A 27094-nucleotide genomic window follows, 5' to 3' on the forward strand; every position below is an offset into this window, starting at 1 on the left:
GGAGCACGAGCTGCACAATCTATCCGAGGAGGAGAGAACAGAGCTCCTCAGAGCACAGATCTTTCCAGAACAGGAGAGACCTGCTAAAGTCGATCAAATGACAGACTGACGGACATGGAGAGAAGGGGGACATGGCTCATTCAGTCAAGAGAACCTCGGCCTGGTTCTGTGGTCAGTCTGGTCACGATCCGGTCCTGTTTCGGTCCTGTCATTCGTTGCACAGGAACTGCTGGTATACTGAATTGACTACATGAAGACTGTTGTCGAAAATATCTCTGTGTGAGTGTCTGGACTATACAGTTAACTGCATAATGTCTCACTATTTAACTAGAAAGTAAATGGGAACCAACTCCCATTGCTCCTCATATTTGTGAGGGAATCTGTGTTGGAGCGTAAATGTTCCAGTTTAAGTAAGTTAAATCCTGTTGAAGTAACTTTAAAGTTAAGTAACATAACTTTAAACATCTTAATACCTAGCATGGGTTATTCCTAAATAGTCTAAATTCATATCCTCGCCTCCTCTCCTTCATCTGCACTGATCTGAAGGAACTGACCAGCCTAATCAGTGCAGATGAAGGAAAGGAGATGAGGAGAAGAAGCTACTCTAGACTATTGAGACAGAGAGCCATGTTTCTACTGGGTTTGTGTGTCTCGTTTAGAATACGTTGTCACTTGAGATGAATCTGTGACCTTGCCAAAAGTGAGGCCCAATCCTAAATGGACCCCTAGACCTTACACCCTGTGGAGATTGGATATGATTTGATGGGTTTAAGGAATAACGTGAAACGTTAACCTAGCCTACCAGAGGGCCAGTTGGAATTAATTACCAAATTGCTTACATCCTCTTAGATCTCCTCAAGTGCATAGGGTGAGGGTCTAGGGGTTGATTTGGGATTGGGCCTGACATTGTTCAGATTGATGCCATTGAAATGTGTTGAGTAGAGGTGGTTATGCGAACTGATGTTATAATAAAAAATGGCTTATAATCATGACTGTCACTTAAGCTGAAAATAGAATGTCATCCACTATATACAGTACCAGTCAAAAGTTTGGACACCTACTCATTCCAGGCATTTTCTTTATTTTTAAAATGTTCTACAATGTAGAATAATAGTGAATACATCAAAACTATGAATTAATACATATGGAATCATGTAGTAACCAACAAAGTGTTAAACAAATCAAAATATATTTTATATTTGAGATTCTTCAAAGTAGCCACCCTTTGCCTTGATGACAGCTTTGCACACTCTGGCATTCTCTCAACCAGCTTCATGAGGAATGCTTTTCCAACAGTCTTGAAGGAATTTCCACATATGCTGAGTACTTGTTGGCTGCTTTTCCTTCACTCTGTGGTCCAACTCATTCCAAGTCATCTCAATTGGGTTGAGGTCGGATGATTGTGGAGGCCAGGTCATCTGACTCAGCACTCCGTCACTCTCCTTGGTCAAATAGACCTTACACAGCCTGGAGGTGTGTTTTGGGTCATTGTCCTGTTGAAAAACAAATGATAGTACCACTAAGCGCAAACCAGATGGGATGGCGTATTGCTGCAGAATGCTATGGTAGCCGTGCTGGTTGTGTGCCTTGAATTCTAAATAAATCACCAGCAAAGCACCCCAAACCATCACAACTCCTCCATGCTTCATGGTGGGAACCACGCATGCGGAGATGATCCGTTCACTTACTCTGCACCTCACAAAGACACGGCAGTTGGAACCAAAAATCTCAAATTTGGACTCATCAGACCAAAGGACAGCTTTCCACCAGTCTAATGTCCATTGCTCGAGTTTCTCGGCCCAAGCTAGTCTCTTCTTCTTATTGGTGTCCTTTAGTAGTGGTTTCTTTGCACCAATTCAACCACGAAGGCCTGATTCACGCAGTCTCCTTGGAATAGTTGATGTTGAGATGTGTCTGTTACTTTGAACTCTGTAAAGCATTTATTTGGGCTGCAATCTGAGGTGCAGTTAACTCTAATGAACTTATCCTCTGCAGCAGAGGTAACTATGGGTCTTCCTTTCCTGTGGCGGTCCTCATGAGAGCCAGTTTCATCATAGCGCTTGATGGTTTTTACAACTGCACTTGAAGAAACTTTCAAAGTTCTTGACATTTTCTGAATTGACTGACGTTCATGTCTTAAAGTAATGATAGACTGTCGTTTCTCTTTGCTTATTTGAGCTGTTTTTGCCATAATATGGACTTGGTATTTGACCAAATAGGGCTATCTTCTGTATACCACCCCTACCTTGTCACAACAACTGATTGGCTCAAATTCCACAAAATAACTTTTAAGAAGACACACCTGTTCATTGAAATGCATTCCAGGTGACTACCACATGAAGCTGGTTGAAAGAATGCCAAGAGAGTGCACAGCTGTCAAGGCAAAGGGTGGCTACTTTGAAGAATCTCAAATACAAAATATTTTTTTCTTTGATTACTACATGATTCCATGTGTTACTTCATAGTTTTGATGTCTTCACTATTATTGTACAATGTAGAAAATAATTAAAAAAAAGAAAAACCTTTGAATGAGTAGGTGTGTCCAAACTTTTGACAGGTACTGTGTATAAATACATAGTGTATTCAGACCCCTTAACTTTTTCCACATTTTGTTCCGTTATTCTAAAATTCATTTTAGGTCTAATTCTCATTTCTGGAAAAGGCTTAAAATAAAAGTTAAAATCCAGGTCATGTGACATGATTATCAAAAACAGGGCACTAGTCATATAGAATATGTTGGCTCTTGAGAACAATACTGATGTAATGAATTGGTGGCCTTGCCAAGAGTGAAACTGTTCAAATTATTGCCATGTCATTTAGTAGAGTTGGGTACTGATGTGATAACTAAGTGGCCTATATTCATGCCTGTAACTAAAATAAAATGTAATAGAAACAGGAATCCCTTAAAATGTGTTTTTAAAATGCATTTAATTTATTGGAGAAACTGTCAAAGGTTTTCACAATGTTTGTCACATCTGGTTACTATTTTCCATTATTTATTCATCTGCCATTGTGCATATGTAGACTTGCTGACAAAAATGGATGAGATGTATAGAATCCGTCCCAAATCGTACCCTATTCCCTACAGTGCATTCGGAAAGTATTCAGACCCCTTGACTTTTTCCACATTTTTTACGTTACAGCCTTATTCTAAAATGGATTAAATGAAACATTTTCCTCTTCAACCTACACACAATACCCCATGAAGACAAAGAGAAAACAGTTTTTTCGAAATTAGAGCTCAGAGACAGGATTGTGTCGGCACAGATCTGGGGAAGGGTACCAAAAAATGCATGCAGCATTAAAGGTCCCCAAGAACACAGTGGCCTCCATTCTTAAATGGAAGAAGTTTGGAACCACCAAGGTTCCTAGAGCTGGCCACCCGGCCAAACTGAGCAATCAGGGGAGAAGGGCCTTGTTCAGGGAGGTGAACAAGAAACCAATGGTTACTCTGTACTCTGAGAGAGCTCCAGAGTTCCTCTGTGGAGATGGGAGAACCTTCCAGAAGTACAACCATCTCTGCAGCACTTCACCAGTCAGACCTTTATGGTAGAGTGGCCAAGTGGAAGCCTCACCTCATTAAAAGGCACATGACAGTCCACTCTGAGTTTGCCAAAAGGCAGCTAAAGAACTCTGACCATGAGAAACAAGTGTCTCTGGTCTGATGAAACCAAGATTGAACTCTTTGGCCTGAATGCCAAGCGTCACCTCTGGAGGAAACCTGGCACCATCCCTATAGTGAAGCGTGGTGGCAGCATCATGCTGTGGGGATGTTTTTCAGCGGCAGGGACTGGGAGACTAGACAGGTCAAGGGAAAGATGAATGGAGCAAAGTACTGAGGGATCCTTAATAAAAACCTGCTCCAGAGTGCTCAGGACCTCAGACTGGGGTAAAGCTTCACCTTCCAACAGGACAACGACCCTAAGCACACAGCCAAGACAATGCAGGAGTGGCTCTGAATGTCCATGAGTGGCCCAGCCAGAGCCCGGACTTGAACCTGATCGAACATCTCTGGAGAGACCTGAAAATAGCTGTGCAACAACACTCCCTATCCAATCTGACAGAGCTTGAGAGGATCAGCAGCGAAGAATGGAAGAAACTCCCCAATACAGGTGTGCCAAGCTTGTAGCGTCATATCCAAGAAAACTCGAGGCTGTAATCGCTGCCAAAGGTGCTTCAATAAAGTACTGAGTAAAGGGTCTGAATACTTATGTGAAAATACTGATGAAAATGGCACTGACAGAGAGGGCTGCCGTGCTTATAGCTCTTAGGAAACTGCAGTATTTTGTTTTTTATGTCTTATTTCTTACATTATTAGAATTTCATTTGTGTTATTACATACAGCCGGGAAGAACTACTGGATATCAGAGCGGCGATAACTCACCAGCCCTACCAGCATTACAGCTTTCCCGAATCGGATCCTTTGTTCGTACCCCCAGGGCAATTGAACTGATTCCAGAGGCCGATCCAAAACACCGCCAGCGGAGGAGATGTACTCGGAGTGGTCTTCTAGTCCAACTTCCAAGTATATTACTTGCTGAAGTTCAGTCTCTGGACTGTGGGCTGTCCTTCTCTGTGGCCGATGTAAGACGTTTAAGTGTTTTAATGGGAATTTGTGCTTTTCTTATAACTAATTTCCTTCTTCTATTCATGTGCTATTCTAATAACCAATTTATGTGTTCACACAAGTGGTTGACTGAACAAATCCTCCTCTTATCAGTACCTGCAATTTGGCGCTGACAGAGATGGCCGCCTTGCTTCGCGTTCTCAGGAAACTATGCAGTATTTTGTTTTTTTAATGTATTATTTCTTACATTGTTACCCCAGGAAATCTTACGTTTTATTACATACAGCCGGGAGGAACTATTGGATATAAGAGCAACGTCAACTTACCAACATTACGACCAGGAATATGACTTTCCCGAAGCGGATCCTCTGTTTGGTCTACCACCCAGGACAAGGGATCGGAACCCAGCCGGCGACCCAAAACAACGGCGCCGCAGAAGGGGCAGAAGAAGCGGTCTTCTGGTCAGGCTCTGTAGACGGGCACATCGCACACCGCTCCCGAGTTTACTATGCAAAATGCAAATCTATGCAAAATGCAAATCATTTTATAACATTTTTGACGTGCGTTTTTCTGGATTTTTTTGTTGTTATTCTGTCTCTCACTGTTCATATAAACCTACCATTAAAATTATAGACTGATCATTTCTTTGTAAGTGGGCAAATGTACAAAATCAGCAGGGGATCAAATACTTTTTTCCCCCACTGTATATCCCCCCCCAAGCAGACACATCGATGGCCCTGAATGAACTTCATTGGACTCTATGTAAACTAGAAACCACATATCCTGAGGCTGCATTCATTGTAGTTGAGGATTTTAACAAGGCTAATCTGAAAACAAGACTCCCTAAATTTTATCAGCATATCGAATGTGCTACCCGGGTAGAAAAAATCCTGGACCATTGTTACTCTAACTTCCGCGACGCATACAAAGCCCTGTCCTGCCCCGCCCTCCTTTTGGAAAATCTGACCACGACTCAATTTTGTTGCTCCCAGCCTGTAAACAGAAACTAAAACAGGAAATTCCCGTGCTCAGGTCTGTTCAACGCTGGTCCGACCAATCTGATTCCACACTTCAAGATTGCTTCGATCACGTGGATTGGGATATGTTCCGCATAGCGTCGGATAATAACATTGATGAATACGCTGATTCGGTGAGCGAGTTTATTAGCAAGTGCATCGGTGATGTTGTACCCACAGCAACTATTATAACCTTCCCCAACCAGAAACCGTGGATTGATTGCAGCATTCGTGCAAAACTGAAAGCGCGAACCACTGCTTTTAATCAGGGCAAGGCGATCGGTAACATGACCGAATACAAATAGTGTAGCTATTCCCTCCGCAAGGCAATCAAACAAGCTAAGCGTCAGTATAGAGACAAAGTAGAGTCGCAATTCAACGGCTCAGACACGAGAGGCATGAGGTAGGGTCTACAGTCAATCACGGACTACAAAAAGAAATTCAGCCCCGTCGCGGACCACAATGTCCTGCTCCCAGACAAACTAAACAACTTCTTTGCCTGCTTTGAGGACAATACAGTGCCAACGACACGGCCCGCTACCAAAACCTGCGGGCTCTCCTTCACCGCAGCCAACGTGAGTAAAGCATTTAAACGTGTTAACCCTCGCAAGGCTGCCGGCCCAGACGGCATCCCTAGCCGCATCCTCAGAGCATGCGCAGACCAGCTGGCTGGTGTGTTTACGGACATATTCAATCAATCCTTATCCCAGGCTGCTGTTCCCACATGCTTCAAGAGGGCCACCATTGTTCTTTTAAGTTCCTCGGCATACAGATCACGGACAAACTGAAATGGTCCACCCACACAGACAGCATGGTGAAGAAGGCGCAACAGCGCCTCTTCAACCTCAGGAGGCTGAAGAAATTTGGCTTGTCACCAAAAACACTCACAAACTTTTACAGATGCACAATTGAGAGCATCCTGTCGGGCTGTATCACCTCCTGGTACGGCAACTGCTCCGCCCACAACCGTAAGGCTCTCCAGAGGGTAGTGAGGTCTGCACAACGCATCACCGGGGGAAAACTACCTGCTCTCCAGGACACCTACACCACCCGATGTCACAGGAAGGCCAAAAAGATAATCAAGGACAACAACCACCCGAGCCACTGCCTGTTCACCCCGCTATCATCCAGAAGGCGAGGTTAGTACAGGTGCATCAAAGCTGGGATCGAGAGACAGAAGCTGTTTTTCAATCTCAAGGCCATCAGACTGTTAAATAGCCATCACTAACATTGAGTGGCTGCTACCAACATACTGACTCAATCTCTAGCCACTTTAATAATAAAAACATTTATGTAATAAATGTATCACTAGTCACTTTAAACTATGCCACTTTATATCATGTTTACATAACCTACACTACTCATCTCATATGTATATACTGTACTCTATACCATCTACTGCATCTTGCCTATGCCGTTCGGCCATCGCTCATCCATATATATTTTTATGTACATATTCTTATTCATTCCTTTACACTTGTGTGTATAAGGTAGTTGTTGTGAAATTGTTAGATTACTTGTTAGATATTACTGCATGGTCGGAACGTGAAGCACAAGCATTTCGCTACACTCGCATTAACATCTGCTAGCCATGTGATTTGGCAGTACACCCAGACCTTGTTTTGAGAACAAACAAAAGATATCTCAGTTTCAAAGTCTCAGCTTAGAGAGGAGAAGCCTCGTGAGGTGTTGGTCTGTCACATGTTATGAAACAGTATTGGTTGGTCACATGAATGAAACAAAACGGTAATGATTCATTAATTATGCTAAATCATGCAAATATAACTTATATATGTGTATATCCGTATATAAGACAGCTGCTGGGTATGCCAAAGAAGAGCTCCTGGTTAACATGTGTACTGTAGTATGGTGCATTGAGTTGGTTGGAACCTCTTCAGCGTGCTGACAATAAACAAGGATTCATTTTAGATTGACTTTGCGTGTCCCTGTGTAATAATTTCCACAACAGCGTGTTATCCCTTGCAAGGCTGCCGACCCAGACGGCATCCCTAGCCGCGTCCTCAGAGCATGCTCAGACAAGCTGTCTGGAGTATTTACGGACTTATTACATCTCTCCCTATCCCAGTCTACTGTCCCCACATGCTTCAAGATGTCCACCATTGTCCCTGTACCCAAGAAAGCAAAGGTAACTGAACGAAATGACTATTGCCCCCTAGCACTCACTTCTGTCATCATGAAGTGCTTTGAGAGGCTAGTTAAGGATCATATCACCTCTACCTTACCTGACACCCTAGACCCACTTCAATTTGCTTACCGCCCCAATAGATCCACAGGCGATGCAATTGCCATTGCACTGCACACTGCCCTATCCCTTCTGGACAAGAGGAATATTTATGTAAGAATGCTGTTCATTGACTATAGCTTAGCATTCAACACCATAGTACCCTCCAAGCTCATCATTAAGCTTGATGCCCTGGGTCTGAACCCCGCCCTGTGCAACTGGGTCCTGGACTTTCTGACGGGCCACCCCCCAGGTGGTGAAGGTAGAGTTGTGGAATTATTGTAATCAAAAGGAGAGACTTAGATTTTTTTTCAAAACAATCAAACTTTATTATTTAATTACTGCAGTAATGGAGCTGGTCGGTAATCATCCCTGGAGGTGATCACTGAGAACTCAATGAGCTGGTTTGAGCCACAGCATTTTATAGCAAAGTCCATCCTCCTTCAGTCTACATGACAAACAACAGATGTATGGAATGAGTCACATCAGCAGATAGTATCTCATTGTGGAGAGACCAGGGTCTGGCCCTGGAGTCATCTATCCCTGGTACCTTATAGAACAAAAACATTAACTCATGCTCTGGAATGCGGTATCACCCAAAGACATCGTAAATCTTCTAGAGGCCCATCCTCAGTAGAACACACACAGATGAGGGTTCTAACAACCCCTTATTCTGTTGCATAAAACCGCCATTTGATGCAATAACAGCATTATAACATAATCTTGTAATTTCCACCATTATGGGTGGCAGGTAGCGTCGTGGTTAGAGCGTTGGACTAGTAACCGAAAAGTTGCAAGATCGAATCCCCGAGCTGGCAAGGTAAAAATCTGTTGTTCTGCCCCTGAACAAGGCAGTTAACCCACTGTTCCTAGGCCATCATTGAAAATAATAATTAGTTCTTAACTGACTTGCCTAGTTAAATAAAGGTAAAAAAAAAAAAATTGTAGGAAAAAAAAAACTCCACTTTGCTGATACTCAACACTGGGGTCTCACAAGGATGTGTGCTCAGCCGCCTCCTGTACTCCCTGTTCACCCATGACTGCGTGGCCACACACATCTCCAACTCAATCATCAAGTTGCAGACGACACAACAGTAGTAGGCCTGATTACCAACAATGGCGAGACAGCCTACAGGGAGGAGGTGAGGCCCTGGGAGTGTGGTGTCAGGAAAACAACCTCTCACCCAACGTCAACAAAACAAAGGAGCTGATTGTGGACTTCAGGAAACAGCAGAGGGACCACCCCCTATCCACATCAACAGAACCGCAGTGGTGAAGGTGGAAAGCTTCAAGTTCCTCGTCGTACACATGACTGAAAAATCTGAAATGGTCCATCTACACAGACAGCAACAGCGCTTCTTCAACCTCAGGAGGCTGAATACATTTGTCTTTGCACCTTAAACCCTCACAAACCTTTACAGATGCACAATTGAGAGCATCCTGTCGGGCTGTATCACCGCCTAGTACGGCAACTGCACCGCCCACAACCGCAGGGCTCTCCAGAGGGGGGTGCGGTCTGCACAACGCATCCCCGGGCACCCCGCTATCATCCAGAAGGCGAGGTCAGTACAAGCTGGGACCGAGAGACTGAGAAACAGCATCTATCTCAAGGCCATCAGGCAGTTAAATACTGTTAAATAGCCACCACTAACACATTAGAGGCTGCTGCCCTATATACATAGACATGGAATCACTGGCCACTTTAATAATGTTTACATATTTTGCATTACTCATATGTGTATATACTGTATTCTATCCTATTCTACTGTATCTTAGTCTTTGCCGTTCTGACATTACTTGCCCAAATATTTATATATTCTTAATTCCTTTACTTTAGATTTGTGTGTATTGTTGTGAAATTGTTAGATATTACTGTTAGATATTACTGCACTGTTAGAGCTAGAAACACAAGCATTTTGCTACACCCGCAATAACATCTGCTAAACACGTGTATGTGACAAATAAAATTTGATTTGATCTGATTTTCAGTTTTGATTTTTAATACATTTGCAAAAATGTCTAAAAACTTGTTTTTGCCTTGTCATTATAGGGTATTGTATGTAGATTGATGAGGAGGAAAAAAAACAATTGAATCCATTTTAGAATAAGGCTGTAATGTAACAAAATTTGGAAAAAGTCAAGGGGTCTGAATACTTCACGAATGCACTGTATATACAGCATATGTAATATATAATATAAAAATAGTGCACTATAAAGAGAAAAGGGTGCCATTTGGTATGTAGCTACTGTTTCATTGTGACATGAAGCCTGTACAGCCCTCTCTCTGTAATTGATTATGGTGACTTGTTGTATATGCATGCAACCTCCTCCGACTGGAGTGTTTATCATGCATCCTTGCGCTTTATTACAAATGCCAAGTCACTCACCCACCATTGCACATTGTACCAAATGGTAGGTTGGACCTCACGTTATATGCGCAGAAAGATACATTTGCATGTGTTCATCTACAAAGCCCTTTTGGGTAAACTCCCTCTTTACCTCTGTAGTCTGGGCTCCTTCACTACCAGCAGTCACCATACCCAGTCTGCTAGGTGGTTGCTACTTAAAGTCCCCAGGACATTCACAGTATTAGGCAAGACTGCCTTCTCTTCTTGTGCACCAGACGCATGGAATACTCTACAATCCATGCTTCATCTAGATATGTTAGTGCCACTGAATGAATTTAAAATATTGATGGGAGACTCTGTTACAGAGGAGTGTAAATGCTTTTATTAGGCTGGATCATGTTGTTGTGTTGTATTGTATTGTTGTATGTTTTAATTATGTAATGTATTGATTGTTGCTGCCTTCTTGGCCAGGTCTCCATTGAGAAAGAGACTCTGGGTCTCAATGGGCTTTAACCTGGTTAAATAAAGGTTAAATAAAAAATGTAATAGTCTGTTGGTTTAATGTGTTTGCCCTATCTACATAGAAACTGCAAGGTGTGCAACATCAAGGTGCAGTCCCTCTTATGCATACTCTAGTGCACAATGGCACAAAACACACGCTTCAAGGAAACAGTAGACAGGAAATGATGCTAGGTGTGTTTTTTTGTTTTTGTCATTACAGCAGTTTTTTGTATTTTAACGTTTCCTCGTGGCTGAGTTACTTAAGTTAACCCTCAAAGGATGAGTTGTAAGTTGTTCTATAAAAATCTGTAAACAATGGTTAAAACTAAAATATTGCAATACACTGAAATAGTTGAGAGAGGCCTGTAGCTGGGGAATGCTCAATTTGAATCACCAGCTTGATTAAATAAAGGTTAAATAAAAAATAAAATAGTCTGCTGGTTTAATGCGTTTGCCCTATCTACATAGAAACTGCAAGGTGTGCAACATCAAGGTGCAGTCCATCTTATGCATACTCTAGTGCACAATGGCACAAAACACAAGCCTCCAAGTAGACAGGAAATGATACTATGGGTGTGTTTTTTTGTTTTTGTCATTACAGCAGTTTTTTTGTATTTTAACGTTTCCTCGTGGCTGAGTTAAGTTAACCCTCAAAGGATGAGTTGTAAGTTGTTCTCTAAAAATCTGTAAACAATGGTTAAAACTAAAATATTACAATACACTGAAACAGTTGAGAGAGGCCTGTAGCTGGGGAATGCTCAATTTGAACCACCAGGCTTGATTAGATTTAAAAAAGAATAATACTTAAGTACAGTAACAAAGAATTAGTCCATTAAAATGACAAGCAGGGATTTGTCATTCAGTGTGCCAGCTTCAATGTAAGATAGTCCCTTATTTTGATACATATACTGTACATGACAATCAGTGGCTCTCAGAGAGTGTGTGAAAATGTGGTTCAGTCCCCTCATATTCGGAAACCACTGTTTCCTGTGAGACCCATTCACCACAGAGCTAGGGTCTTCCTCTTCACTACACACCCACTACAAATCAAAGAGGATATCCCTGTGACTGTATGCTTAACCAAATTATGTGTGTTGGCGTGTGTGTTCGTTCTCTACAGTATGCATGGGGATATTTTCTTATATAGTATGCTGCCCACAACTTCAAGACTCCATTCTCAATAGTTTCCCAGAAGATCATATTACATCAGACTATAATTATTTGATTCACATTTCTAAGATGACTAAGATACACCACATCATTTGAAGAGCAAGCTTTCGTATTTACATAAAGAACTTTGTCTGTTTCTCCAGTCAGCTCTCAAGGGCCAATAAAGGCTCAACTCTCGTGTTGCTTTTGTCTGAGAATGACTGATCTGAGGATGACTGATCAGTATCGTCCCATTCTGATTGGATGCTGGACCCCCTGCTTCTTCCTGGGCCCCCTGAGTGGAGCTTTGGGTTGGATGTTCATGTAGTCGCTCTGGGAACACTTCACTCTCCTCAGTCTGAGCTGAAGATCAAATTCACAGAAAGAGGTGGAGAGTGAGTAGGGTGAGCTCTGTATATGTATGCAGTGGTAGTTGCATAAAACTGTCTCCATGTATCACTTGTGTTTTCAATACATACAGTACCAGTCAAAAGTTTGGACACACCTACTCATTCAAGGGTTTTTCTTTATTTTCTACATTGTACAATAATAGTGAAGACATCAAGACTATGAAGTAACACCTATGGAATCATGTATTAACCAAAAAAGTGTTAAATAAATCTAAATATATTTTATATTGGCGATTCTTCAAAGTAGCTACCCTTTGCCATGATGACAGCTTTGCACACTCTTGGCATTCTCTCAACCAGCTTCATGCGGTAGTCACCTGGAATGCATTTCAATTAACAGGTGTGCCTTGTTAAAAGTTAATTTGTGAAATGTCTTAATGCATGTGAGCCAATCAGTTGTGTTGTGACAAGGTAGGGGTGGTATACAAAAGATAGCCCTATTTGGTAAAAGACCAAGTCCATATTATGGCAAGAACAGCTCAAATAAGCAAAGAGAAATGACAGTCCATCATTACTTTGAGACATGAAGGTCAGTCAATTCAGAAAATGTCAAGAACTTTGAAAGTTTCTTCAAGTGCAGTCGCAAAAACCATCAAGCGCTATGATGAAACTGGCTCTCATGAGGACCGCCACAGGAAAGGAAGAACAAGAGTTACCTCTGCTGCAGAGGATAAGTTCATTAGAGTTAACTGCACCTCAGATTGCAGTCCAAATTAATGCTTCACAGAGTTCAAGTAATAGACACATCTCAACATCATCTGTTCAGAGGAGACAGCGTGAATCAAGCCTTCATGGTCGAATTGCTGCAAAGAAACCACTACTAAAGGACACCAATAAAAAGAAGAGATTTGCTCGGGCCAAGAAACATGAGCAATGGACATTAAACCGGTGGAAATCTGTCCTTTGGTCTGATGAGTCCAAATTTGAGAATTTTGGTTCCAACCGCCGTGTCTGTGAAAGGTAGAGTAGGTGAACGGATGGTCTCTGCATGTGTGGTTCCCACCGTGAAGCATGGAGGAGGAGGTGTGATGGTGTGGGGGTGCTTTTCTGGTGACACTGTCAGTGATTTATTTAGAATTCAAGGCACACTTAACCCGTATGGCTACCACAGCATTCTGCAGCGATATGCCCTCCCATCTGGTTTGCGCTTAGTGGGACTATTCACAGGACAATGACCCAAAACACACCTCGGGCGATGTAAGGGCTATTTGACCAAGAACGAGAGTGATGGAGTGCTGCATCAGATGACCTGGCCTCCACAATCACCTGACCTCAACCCAATTGAGATGGTTTGGGATGAGTTGGACCGCAGAGTGAAGGAAAAGCAGCCAGCAAGTGCTCAGCATATGTGGGAACTCCTTCAAGACTGTTGGAAAAGCCTTCCAGGTGAAGCTGGCTGAGAGAATGCCAAGACTGTGCAAAGCTGTCATCAAGGCAAAGGGTGGCTACTTTAAAGAATCTCAAATATAAAATATATTTATATTTGTTTAAGACTTTTTTTGGTTACTACATGATTCCATATGTGTTATTTCATCGTTTTGATGTTTTTACTGTTATTCTACAATGCAGAAAATATTTTGAAAAAGGCGTAGGTGAGTAGGTGTGTCCAAACTTTTGACTGGTACTGTATTCTATATTACATTCTTGGACTAAATAGTTCATTATGCATTGCATTTATGCCAAGGCTTGAGAGATTACTTCAGGAGGCAGCACCTCATGGATGTAAGACAAGTTACCATCTCTCTGAGTAAAGGAAGCGAGATATCACTTACCCAGATGACAAAGGCGATGACAGTGACAGCCAGGCCATAGAGGATGGTGACCCAGAACCCCAGCACCCATGCCCAAACAGGGACACCATCCACTCTAGAGCCTACACATCCCACAGTCTTTCCTGCCTGGCACTGGTATGCTGACCAACCAATCAGAGAGAGAGAGATGTGAGTTTTAAACTTCAAAGGATTGTTTTACAGATCCAGATTAAGTATACTCCTGGGGTACTTGAGTTTTTACAAGTAACATCATTAAGGGACCATAGCTTTCACCTGGATTTATCTGATCAGTCTTTGTCATGGAAAGAGCAGGTGTTCCTAATGTTTTGTACACATGTTTTGTACAGTGTATATTCCTTTAAATCAAGATATAGCATTTTGAACTACTGTGCGTGCATGCATGCCTGCGCGCATGCGTGTGAATTTGTGTGTGCTTGCATAGATTTGTTCCTTTTGAAGTAAACATACCTTCAACCAGGACCACAGTCTGAGTCTCGTCTTGTACTTTCTCAATGGGAGGTGGGTACATGGGTTGCCCCTCACAGGTATAGACCCCAGCGCGCTCCGTGGTCATTCCAGAGAGGACAAAACTGACCGTATGGTCCTGTTCGTTCACCCTCAGCCCCAGACCCTCCCCAACAGGACTCACGGTCTCTGTGGAGTTGTGGTTGTGAGCACTGTCGTGAGTGTGGTTGCCAACCTCGACCAAGCCCAAGTAAAGGTGGAATCTCATCTCCTCCTGGTCCTTGCCTGTCAGGTTGGGGCAGCTGACCGATGCAGTGCCGTTGACAGACACACGGACCACATGGAACGTTCTGAGCTTGTCTGGTGAGGGAAGGTCAAAAGTCAAACAGAGGCCGTCAGTTGTGTGCGTTATATCAGGGGGAAGTAGACAAGGGCTCTGTTTTAATACTTCCCTCCGTCTTTCCTTGAAGAAATCACTGATCTGACACAGCAAGATTTGGTGAGTGCAATGGGGTGTAAACCTAGCCTGGGTGCCAGTCTGTTTCTGCTCTCTTGCCAAGTCCTTATAGAATTGTCATGCCTAACAGATTACTGTGAGACCAGACTTTTTAGCTTGACAATGACAGCATTTGAGTCACTGTCAACAGATCTGGGACCAGGCTAGTAGAAACCTACTCTGGTTACCAGTCTTTTAGCTAACGTTCCACTCCTTGCCACTCCTGTCATTTGCCAAATTGCTTGTCTCTTTGATCTTGAACACACACACACAGCTGTGTATTTCTATACTTGTAAGGACTAACAATGGATTCCCATTCAAAATCCTATTTTCCCTAACCCTAACCTTAACCCCTAACTCCTAACCCTAACCCCAATTCTAAATCTAACCTTAATTCTAACCCTAATCCTGAACCTAACCCCTAAAATAACTTTTTTACTTGTTAAACATTGTCAGAATTTTAGAGGACTTCTGAGGACTTTTGGAACTCACAAGTATAGTAAAACGTGTCCACACACACACACACACACACACACACACACACACACACACACACACACACACACACACACACACACAGGAAATGGCTTCTGAGGCTTACCTAATCTCTCAAATTTGGATTATTCATATGCATAATTTCACAGTATTTTAACCCACACATTGAACATTCTCCAAAACAACTGATGTGGCCTGAGATTTCAAAAAGTGGTGGAGAGAGGCAGTCCCGTAACTGTGTGGAATAGAACATGTGAGTCATTTAGTTGAATCCTTGTCACCCCCACCCCTGCCATTTCATTTCTGCAAGTCCTATCAAAATGAGGAAACAGCAACTTCAGTGCATTACATACACCTGCTTATTCTATTCATAATATAGCTGTAGTCTAGATGTAAAAGGATATCCACATCTGTAATTGGGGTTTAACTGCAGTCATTTGAGTAATGCGTTGGAGGAATTCAAACCACTGCAATTAGCATCCACATCTAATAAAACCATGCAGCTTTGCAGCTTTGCTGCAATCTTGAATGATCTGCAACCCTTTGATTGGGCAACCTTTTGCTTTTGTTCTAGTTATCAGATTGTTCTGGTAGTGCTATGGATCCTGCCTGATGTGCCATTTGTTGATACTGAGAATATAGATGAACGTTAATGACAAAGTCCAATGGGTGAAACATTCAGATAGAAATGTAATAATTAGAACTGAAACGATTCCCTATTCTATCTGACAGACATTTATATCTATTCTACATAATACATTTGTATATGAACATTTTATAACGTTGCACCATCCTGAACTGGCCCAGAGCTTTTTATTTATACATTTTTGGCCCATATCGATCCCCCCAGCTTTTTATTTTGTTGTTACATGTACATTCTACACACATTTTACATACATGGCACTTTTTTCACAGTAGTTACATAGCAAGAATAAAGTATTTGTTACACATTACATCTGAATAGACAGTACTTAGTATACATAATACATCGTATTTTCAGTCATAACTATTATAGAACGTGAGCTTTTAAGCAGGCCCAGATCTTACCTTTACAGTTGTGGGAGCTTATCATGTTGGCAGCACTGGAGAGGCAGAGGGAGAGAAGGATCGTGGGTTTCCAGTAAATGTTCATCTTGAAAGTTCTCCGTTTTGTCGTGAAATTGAAGCTCCCCTAGTATCCCTTCACAGTGCACAACAATCGGGGTAAATGCGACGATACACTGTATGCCAAGCAGACCGAGACAGTGACTGCTCTGCTCTACCTAGACATCACTCAACACATGCGTACATCTCATAACATCCTTCCCCGTCACTTCACTGTGCCCAACGATCTGGCCCTCGTCGACTGTAAGCAACTCTCTCTGCTGCACATCTAACAGGGTGACTGACTGCACAGACTTGAGTAAAAAAACATCCGCACTCTGTGGCAGTGCACTCTGAACTTCACAAGGAGTATCCGCCTTCTAGCGGTGTCTAACCTTTGATGCCCTTTGAATTTGATACTTCTCTGTGTGTTAGGGCTTGGAACCTCGTATCGCATTAGTCATGTTTGATTTCCCCCTCTTATCTCGGGACTGTTATATAGACTCACTTTATATCATATTTCACTGCTTTTGGTAGAACTCGCAGAGACCCACCTGGGCCACGGCACCAATGCGAGCGACCGGGGTTCGAACCTGGGTCTTGCCCACAAGACAGTGTTAGCCTGCTGAGCTAGAGCTAATGCAAGCGTTCAGGTCTCAGGTCTCAGGCGGAGTTACTCATCACGCAGTTGTTACATAGGCCTTCCTAGCACCTGTCAGTGACAACCATCGCACAACGGGGTTTTTGTCTGTGGTTATGTGACTGTCTCCTGCAACAGACAGTCAGTCAGTCAGTCAGTCAGTAAGATAAACTAACATAATGTTGCACTTATATTATCACAGACGTGTAATGCGCCAAATCGTATATAACCATACACCACGTTGTGCCGACTGTATAGGCCAACGTTTCCTGTTTTTCATGATATTTTTGAGTAAACTTTCCAGTGAGTGTCATTATTCAGAGTCACTTCACATCATACAGATAGATACCTTGATTCAAAATGGAGAGGGCTATAGTTTGTTTGGGGGGAGCAGAGAGATTTACTGGTCTCCCAGTAAACAAACTATAGCCCTCTCAATTCTGAATGAAGGTATCTATCTGTATGATGTGAAGTGACTGAATAATGACGCTCACTAGAAAGTTTACTCAAAAATACCACTGCAGCTTTAGGCAAACACACACAAGTCAAATCAAATGTGATTTGTCACATGTGCTGAATATAACAGGTGTAGACTTTACACACACACACACACACACCTACTGTAGCTCACCCTATTTCCTCTCTACATTTACATCTTTATAAAATAATAATAAAATACGTGGCAATTAGCAGACAATTTTATCCAAAGAGACTTACAGTCATGCATACATACAAAGCCTCATGCTCTACCGACTGGGCCACACAGGACATTATTCATTACTACGTTTGTCTGTAAACGATACTCAACTCAGACTAAAGAGAGTGGAGTCTTCCCAGAGTGACTACATGAACACCAAACCCAGAATTTCCCCCAGAACAAACATACACTCGCACGTGACTGTCAGTCATGTCAAGGCTGAAGCGCTGCGGATGATCCTTTCATGATCATCGTAACGGCCCTGCTACGCTATAGCCATCCGGCGTCCGGCATTGAGAGCAACATTAATGGCGTTTTTTGTTATTGTTGTAGGCACTAACTCAGCCATGGTTCGTTGGACAAAGCCTATGGGAAAATGTATGGAGTTTTTGGGTAATTGCCAAAAAAATAAAGTCTGTGGTAAACACAGGCTTAGGAGATCATATACGTTTTGTTCTATGAGATAATCTTGGTCATTTTGAAGCATTTATGTCATTTAAAAAAGCACATACAGCACATAAAAGGCTTTATAATTCATAAGGTTCATGATAAATGACTGATATCTCAAAGAATAAAACTTGTAAGATCTCCTAAGCTTGTGTTAACCTCAGACTTTATGCGTTCCAAATGGCACCCTATTCCCTATAGCGCACTCCCTGGTCAAAAGTAGTGCACTATAAAGAGAAAAGGTTTCCATTTTGGACATAGTCACTACTACATTGTGACATGAAACCTGTACAGCCCTCATAGTCTGCTGCAGTGTGTTTACCCTAGCTACATAGAAACTGCAAGGTGTGCAACATCAAGGAGTAGTGCCTCTTATGCATACAAAAGTGCACAATGGCACACAAAAAACAACCTCTAAGGAAACCTTAGACAGGAAATGATGCAAAGTGTTTTTTATTTATTTAGTCATTGCAGAAGTTTTTTCCTATCGTTTCCTTATCAGCCGAGTTACACACACTAACACAATGTGTTCTTTGACGAAAATAGAGCGATGTACCTTACATCAAGGTCATGTCCTAAAGCACAAGCAGGAATTTGTAATTCAGTGTGTCAGTTTCAATGTAGGACAGTCCCTTATTTTGACCCATACATGAAAATCACAGTGGCTCTCAGAGAGAGAGTATGTGGTTTAGTCCCCTCGTATTTGGAAACCACTGTTTCATGTGAGACCCATTCACTAGGGTCTTCATCTAGCTATGCCCCACGCGCACTACATTTTCATGTTGAATTCACAACCAAATGTAAATCCCAACTACAAGTTAATATCAAAACCTGACATCTCTAGCAAACACTGAAGCAACAGGCAGCAATCTCAAGGGGATCCAAACGATTCAGATTGCTTTTCACTTTGATCATGTGCACACATGCACACAGCTTTTTTTATGTGAAATTTCTGGACTTTTTAGGGAGTAAAAATGTATTCCCATTCAAAATCCAATTTACCCTAACTCCTTAACCCTAAAATAGCATTTGAACAAATTCAGGCCATTTTCTGGTTTCCCTATGTTGTCAGGACATTCTGGTGACTTGTGAAGGAAATGTAAAAAACACACACAAAGGAAATAGCTTCTTAGGCTGAATCCTGCAGTACACTATATTTTTACCTAGCCCCAAATCTGGATTATTCATATTTCATTCTTTGTAATTTCATAGTATTTTAACCCACACATTGAACATGTTCAGAGAGAGAGAAAGAGATATCATAAAGTGGTGGAGAGATGCAGTCACAGAACTGTGTGGAATAGAAAACGTGAGTCACTTAGTTTCATCCCTGTCACCCCTGCCATTTCATTTCTGCAAGGTCCTATCAAAATGAGGAAACAGCCAATTCAATGCATTACATACACCTGCTTATTCTATTCATAATATAGCTGCAGTATAGATGTTAAAGCGTATCCACATCTGTAACTGGGGTTTAACTACAGTAGTTGAGTAATGTGTTGGAGAGATCCAAACAACTTCAACTAGCATCCCCGCCTGAAAAACCATGCAGCTTTGCGAGCATTACAATCTTGAATGATCTGCAACCCTTTGATTGGACAACCTTTCGCTTTTGTTCTAGTTATCAGAATGTTCTGGTAGTGCTATGGATCCTGCCTGATGTGACATTTGTTGATACTGAGAATATAGATGAACGTTAATGACAAAGTCCAATGGGTGAAACATTCAGATAGAAATGTAATAATTAGAACTGAAACGATTCCCTATTCTACCTGACAGACATTTATATCTATTCTACACAATACTCTATGAACATTCTACAGCATTGCACCCTCCTAAACTGAAGCTCCCCTGATATCCCTTTACAGTGCACAACAATCAGGGTAAATGTGACGATACACTGTATGCCAAACAGAACGAGACAGTGACTGCTCTGCTCTACCTAAACATACAGCACATGCTTGTCACACAATGACAGCATACATCTCATAACATCCTTCCCTGTCACTTCACTGTGACCAACGATCTGGCCCTCGTCGACTGTAAGCAACTCTCTCTGCTCCACATCTAACAGGGTGACTGACTGCACAGACTTGAGTAAAACACATCCGCACTCTGTGGCAGTGCACTCTGAACTTCACAAGGAGTATCCGCCTTCTAGCGGTGTCTAACCTTTGATGGGCTTGGATCCTCTTATCGCATTAGTCATGTTTGATTTTCTCCTCTATATCATATTTCACTGCCTCTGGTAGAACTCGCAGAGACACACCCGGGTTTCTCTGCTGCTATGTGACTGTCTAGTGCGACAGACAGTCAGGAAAGCGCTGATATTATCCCAGAGACAGGGGTGTAATACATCTCGTTGTGGTCACAGTATCGGCCAACATTTCCTGTTTGTCATGCTTTTCCTGTGCAAGAACTTTCCAGTGAACGCATTATCCAGAGACACTTCGCATCATACAGGTATCTTCATTAGAAATGTAGTGTGCTATAGGTTGTTTGGGGGCAGCGGAGAGATTTACTGGTCTCCTGCACACTACAGCCACACACACACACACACACACACACACACACACACACACACACACACACACACACACACACACACACACACACACACACACACACACACACACGAGCGGACTGGGACAAGAATTCGGCCCTGGCATTTTATCCACACCAGCCAACTCACAACCCCCAGGCGGGCCACAAGCCATACACACACCCCATCTCCACACACCCTACATAGTCACAGGCAGAGGTGCTGACAAATAACATTGGCAGTACAGTTCAGCATTTCTCAACCATTTCTATTCTAGTGACTGGCGAGACATGTCCCTCCTCCTCTATTTTAACCAGCTCATGTTTAAAACAAACACAATATGTAAAAACACCAATGGAGATACAACTATCTCATCACTATAACTGTGTCTCTGCTCTAGTCATTTTATTTGCCTCCCTCTTGTGCTGTCTATCTGTCTCAGCATCTTCTCTGCGGTCACACTGTGGTTATTCTTGTCTGTCTGCTTAAGCCTTATATGTTATAAAAGCGAAGCTAACGACATAGGCTATATTGCAAATTAGTGCCTGTCATATACTGAGTATACAAAAGATCACAAACACCTGATCTTTCCATGACATAGACTGACAAGGTGAAAGCTATGATCTCTTATTAATGTCACTTGTTAAATCCACTTCAATCAGTGTCGATGAAGGGGAGGAGACAGGTTAAAGGATTTTTTTGAATATTATGATATAGAAGCTAAAATCTAAATGCTTACATTCAAATGTAATGATTATTATCACACAAGTGATAAGAGTATGGAATGTGATGGAAATGTTATACTTGTGCTTTTCTATTTACCAATTTATATGTTCTATGATTGTGCTTTTCTATATACTGTCAATCATATCAAGGCTGACGGGCTGCAGGCATAGATTTAGAATATAGAGGAGTCATTTTTTCCCATCACTAACACACCCGATTCAAGTATTCAACTAATCATGGTCTTCTCTCTCGACCAGGGCCAGAGAGCTACTCTCTAGACCAGTTCCTGGTGAGCAACAGTTCTGTAGGTTTTCACTCCAACCCTAATCTAGCACACCTAATTCAAATAATTAGCCAGTTATTAAGCTGAATCTGGACAAAAACCTACAGCATTGTAGCTCTCAAGAAACAGACTTGGAGAGCCCTGCTCTAGACCCCTTAAACTCAACTCTGGACCTTGAAGCAAGTTTTCATTACTCCCCTCTAATCAGGGACTGATTTAGACCAGGGACACCAGGTGGATGCAATTAATTATCAGGGCAAACAGACAACCAGCAGGCTCTGGACCTTGTAGGGTAAGCGTTGAATACCCCTGGTCTAGACCATAGCTGTGTTCGAATACTCATACTAATAGCACTATTTGTGACGTAAATTGAGTATATAGTATGCTTATTGGTCATAGTATGGATATAGTTAATATGCCAAAAGTTCCCGGACGTCGTACTACATTTGCCAAAATATGAAGTATACAATCAGTGGACACTATTTCTGTGCTTTTGGGGCCCATAATGCAATTCTTCAGAAGTGGGCGTGGCTTTACAGCATTTTCAGATTTGAAGGAAATGGCGGAAAATATGCAGCCGAAGTCCGTCAAGAGCGGATACAAATTCATTGCTTTAACTAATTATGACAAACGTTGAGCAATATAATAAAGTAATGTATTTTCAAATAAGTTACTTTACATGTTATGTTGTATGACAATTTGTTAGCTTCACTAGCCTTATGAACCGCATAGCACATCATTACAGCAGTTGCTTGAATGTACCGGTATGTTAGCTAGCTACTGTCCAGTTGTACAACTGACTAGGTATCCCCCTTTCCCCTAATGTTAGTTGGCTACTAATACATTGAAATTGCCAATATATTAACTATATACTATCTAACTAACTACCCAATGTTTTGACCTGATCATTCACGTCATTCTTAGCTTAGCTAAGTGGTATAGTCATTGTGCATTCTCAATGGACAGTGTTAATGAAGTCGTAAGACGTCGTGCTACTAATTTTTTTGCTATGCTAACTAGCTCGCAAGAAGTTGCATAGCAACAGCATCAACTTCTGGTAGACAGGTGAAGTGCTAGTACACTTAACTGAAAGAAAACCATTTGTTTACAGTATACTACAATTAAGTATGTAGCGTACAGTATGTTACTATGATTATTCGAACACAGCTCACATAACTTCTGCTTTTCATAGCCTTCTTTGACAGCATGGATGGTTCCGATCAGAACAGCCAGTAGAATGTTACGTTTTGTGAAAGATGCTACTTGAACAAAGCCTAATATCTACTCATCTCTTTCTCTGAAACACTGAGGGCCTGACATGTCAGAGGGGAGAGAGCAGTAGTAAAGGTCACTGATGGGTCAAAACATCACAGATTGAAAATGCTGATTGTGTCAAAACCAGAGCCAACTGGGGCTTGCCCATCACTGTCAGACTGTGTTTCGACAGGCAGCCCAATTCTGATATTTTTTCAACTAATTGGTCTTTTGACCAATCGTGTTTTCACATCAGATTTTTCAGATCTGATTTGTAAAAAAACCTATTAGTATAAAAATCTGAATTGGACTGCCTGTCTAAATGCAGCCTGACACCCAGATTCAAGTTTTCAGCCAGGGAGAAGGAATAAAAAATGTCATGGCAATACTGTCCACTAGGTGGCATAATTCGTTTAGATGTATCTGCTGTTGATAATTATATTTGAATGACACATTTAAACACTTTCACACACTTTTGACAAATGATTTTTCAAGCACTTATATATTATATTTATTATCACATAAGTCCTTTGTACAACATTGCCACTTTATTAGGTTACCACTTTCAGATTTAGCCCAATGAGGGAATGGTCAAAGGTTATGATTAGTATCCTACAACTGGGTAAGATGGCGCCGACAGATATCGCAGCTCTGCTTCTAGCTCCTAAGCAACTTTGCAGTATTTTGTTTTTTATTGTTATTTCTTACATTATTAGCGCAGACATTTTTTTGTGTTATTACATACAGCTGGAAATATATATATATTTTTTTACAAGCATTTCGCTACAATAACATCTGCTAAAAATGTGTGTGACCAATAAAATGTGAATTGTACAAGGGTCTGGGGTTGGTAGAATAGAAAAACCAACAAATGGTAAATCATTTTTCTATGTGTGGAATTCATGTAAGAGATTAGAAAGAATTTGCAAAAAAATTGATTTTAATTTGACAGGATAATGAATGAGGTTTGACAAAAATGAATAAGTCAATATGAATTTGCATAACAATCCAATGAACTGGTACATGGCATTGGCTTCTTCAGCAGTCTGTTTGAGAAGGGTGCAACTTCACTCCGCAATTCGGGGCATTCCTGCATCTGCAGGAGTGGAGCCTCTCTTTATACACTACTTTTATTGGTAAATGTTTAAGGTATGATTCCAGTACATAGGTAGGAGGCGAGGGGTGCTCCAGTACAGTAGCTCGCGGTAATTCACCATAATGTCGGTTGCCAACCGCTGATCAATCCAACAGAAGAGGCGAGGCAGACAACAGTAGCTAGCAGTAGCTCAGGGATCGCAACTTTGATGGGGGCCACAAAAAATCTCTACTCGTCATGAGGTGCCGCAGTTGCTCGCGGGCCCGCATACCCACATCCATACCCCCAAATACATACTGCAACCAAAACAGCGGAGACAATTTTTACAATTAGAGTTAATTTTGTGGAATTCCACTTTGCCATAGAGTGGAGAGAAATGCAGTTTAATGATATCTGAGTGAGACTGGCCAACAAAATCAATGGGGGTAATTTGACCATGATAACACGTTTAGATAGCTGGCTGCAAAACTAACTTAACAATAACAAAAAAATGAATGTTGGCTGACATGGGCTAATTGACTGACATAATAGAACTGCTGATGCACAACCACATTTCAAAATTGTACCTTATATTCTACCTCGCAACAGTAAGCTGAGACCCCGACTGAGTTCCAAAAAAATGTATCAGAGGGCCTTCAAAAGGGGGGCCGCAAGTGGAGTGGAGTGTACTTCGCCCTCGCCTGTCGGGCACTGTTTTCCAGAAGTTCTGTTAATGACAGAGGGCAGGTGTTCGGCAGGCGGGAGCGAAGGACAGTGTGCTAGCGTAGTCCTAATAAGGATTCCAGTACACGGGAGCACACGGTGTTGCCTCCGCCTCCCGGCCGTAGCTAGCGATAGGCGGGTGCGACACCGGTAGACGTATCCTTCGCCCCCGCCTTTTGGGTACGGTTTTCTCCGGTATATAGCAGGCGGGAGGCAACAATGTGTGCTGGCTTGACACCGATTATAAACTAGCACAAGCCACGGAGTGGCTCGCGCCTGCAGTGCTAGCGGGAGGCAGGGGGGGACCGGTAGACAGTGTCCCTCCTGTCAGCCATGGTTTTCTTGGTTACACAGCAGGCAGGAGAAGGGTGCGAAACCGTGTGTTAGCTAGCACACGGTGTCGCTCCCGCCTGCTGTACGGTTTCCTGTAGTTCTGTTAACGATGAAGAGGGAAGGACGATGTCCAGCTGGCAAAGAGGACTCCGGTAACCAGGAGGCGTGGTCGAAAAAACAGATAATATTTCCATTTTGACACACATTCGAAAGCGCCACACGACAAACCCAAGCATGAAGATGTCCTGCTTGGAGGGGGGCCTTCATACAGGAACCAATGGGAATACAAGGGGGGTGGGAGGGCATTCATGCGGAAACCAATGGGATACTCGAGGGAGGGGTGTTCCTGAAGGAACCAATGGGATGCTCGAGAGGTATGTTCCTGCAGATGCAGAAATGCCCACATGCAGGAACGCCCCGATTTGCGTGCTGCAGTTGCACACCAGTACACTGGGTTGGAGAGGTGCTTGCTCACTCCCAGGATAGCGCTGTTGATTAGTCGAGCCTAATTCTGGGCTGGACAGGAAACAGGAGACGCATAGCGTGCCTCGCGCAACAATCCTGGGAAAGAGAATGAGGATGGGAATATGTATGTATTTGCACGACGAGCGGTTAGTTAAAAAAAGATGAGGACAACGGGCACTACAATTCTTTCAACTGTTTCACAGAAGCGTGTTATTTGGACCATTAAGTATCTGGAACAAATACCGTGATTACTGCGTTTGGTTTTCATCAACCATTGGGGGAAATACAGAAGAGGAGCCGCTGTTAAATCCCAATTTGACTGTAAGTGGGTTGTGAACTCAGCTTTTCTCACCTATAGATGTGTTTAGGATTTATTTATTTATTTATAAAACCTAACAATCTACTTAACAAAAAATACCTTAAACGAGTTATGGTGTACCGCCTAGGTGATCCGTATTGTAGCGTCTCCATGAAAAAAGGGCCGAGAGACGGGAATTGATAGCCTGCTGGGTGTGAATTGTTTGTGGAGGAAGGTTAGTTTGTTTTATAGGACCTCACATTTGAAATATGGCTATGTTGTTTGATAAACATTTACCTTTTATAAAGGCTATGATGTCAAAACTAGTGGTATGTTTGAAAGAGTTCTATGCTTTTGCGGTGTTTTTATGCGGCCATTGAACATCCTTGGATAAAGGGTGTGTGTGGCTGGCCAGACTAGGGAACACCACGGGCTGACCATGACCTATTGAAAAAGATTACTGGACAACTGTTGTTAGGTCGTCATACTAGTGAATGTTTTTTTTTAATGAACAGGCCGGGGATACAAAGTAGCACTGTCTGTGTGAATTGCTCATATGAATGTCAGTTGATGATGGTCTAGGAGGGGTAAAATGTTTTCATGCAAATTTGCTGACATCATCGTCGTCTCTCATCAAAGTCGATTTGTCTTAACGGAGAACAGCCTGCTGCGCAATGTCATGCCATTTTCAGCGACATATTATGATAGGCCTGGTGCCTCGTTGAACAACGATATTGCTGCCAGTGTCCCCACCCTGTTCAGACTGGTCTCGGACTAGACATAATAGTAAACGTACATTTGGGACACCAAATTTGTATGTTCTCTGGATACGCGAGGTTGAATTGCATTGAATTATATGTCTGGCTGAAATAAGCGTTTGAATCCGGAAAGTTGCTCTCACGATTTCTACAAGCCAGAATGTTTAATACAATTATATATTAACATACATTTAGCGGTTCTTGTGGCAGGTCCTTTCGGTGGTAGGAATGTGAGATGATGCATCCACAGGAAAGTATAATTACATTAACTTTTCAAAGCATTTGTAGTGCATTCCGATTTATATTACC

At 42.2% G+C, this 27094-nt stretch overlaps 2 protein-coding genes across 2 annotated transcripts in view; one reads left to right on the top strand and one right to left on the bottom strand.

The window, feature by feature from the left end:
• Window positions 1-10856: 10856 nt before the first annotated feature.
• LOC115195937 (T-cell-specific surface glycoprotein CD28) lies at window positions 10857-16886 on the bottom strand. Its single transcript, XM_029756294.1, has 4 exons — window positions 16509-16886; window positions 14474-14830; window positions 14006-14145; window positions 10857-12186 (listed from the first exon to the last, which is right to left on the bottom strand). The coding sequence occupies exons 1-4, from the start codon at window positions 16591-16593 to the stop codon at window positions 12064-12066; spliced, it is 705 nt and encodes a 234-aa protein (XP_029612154.1). The 5' UTR covers window positions 16594-16886; the 3' UTR covers window positions 10857-12063.
• An 8157-nt stretch (window positions 16887-25043) lies between these two features.
• LOC115195125 (ras-associated and pleckstrin homology domains-containing protein 1) overlaps window positions 25044-27094 on the top strand; it is a 77034-nt gene continuing 74983 nt past the window's right edge. Inside the window, exon 1 of the mRNA XM_029754937.1 lies at window positions 25044-26050. The gene's annotated coding sequence lies outside the window, so the exon portion shown is untranslated. The remainder of the gene's footprint in view (window positions 26051-27094) is intronic.

This window comes from Salmo trutta, chromosome 6 (genome assembly GCF_901001165.1).
Source record: "Salmo trutta chromosome 6, fSalTru1.1, whole genome shotgun sequence".
NCBI lineage: Eukaryota > Metazoa > Chordata > Actinopteri > Salmoniformes > Salmonidae > Salmo > Salmo trutta.

Excerpts from the sequence above, each read along its gene's own strand:
- LOC115195937 (XM_029756294.1), bottom strand. The coding sequence starts at position 16,593 with ATGAACATTTACTGGAAACCCACGATCCTTCTCTCCCTCTGCCTCTCC. Across the intron at positions 14,831-16,508 it reads AAGCTCCCACAACTGTAAAG|ACAAGCTCAGAACGTTCCAT; the intron begins GTAAGATCTGGG and ends TTCCCTCACCAG. Across the intron at positions 14,146-14,473 it reads GACTGTGGTCCTGGTTGAAG|CATACCAGTGCCAGGCAGGA; the intron begins GTATGTTTACTT and ends TTGGTTGGTCAG.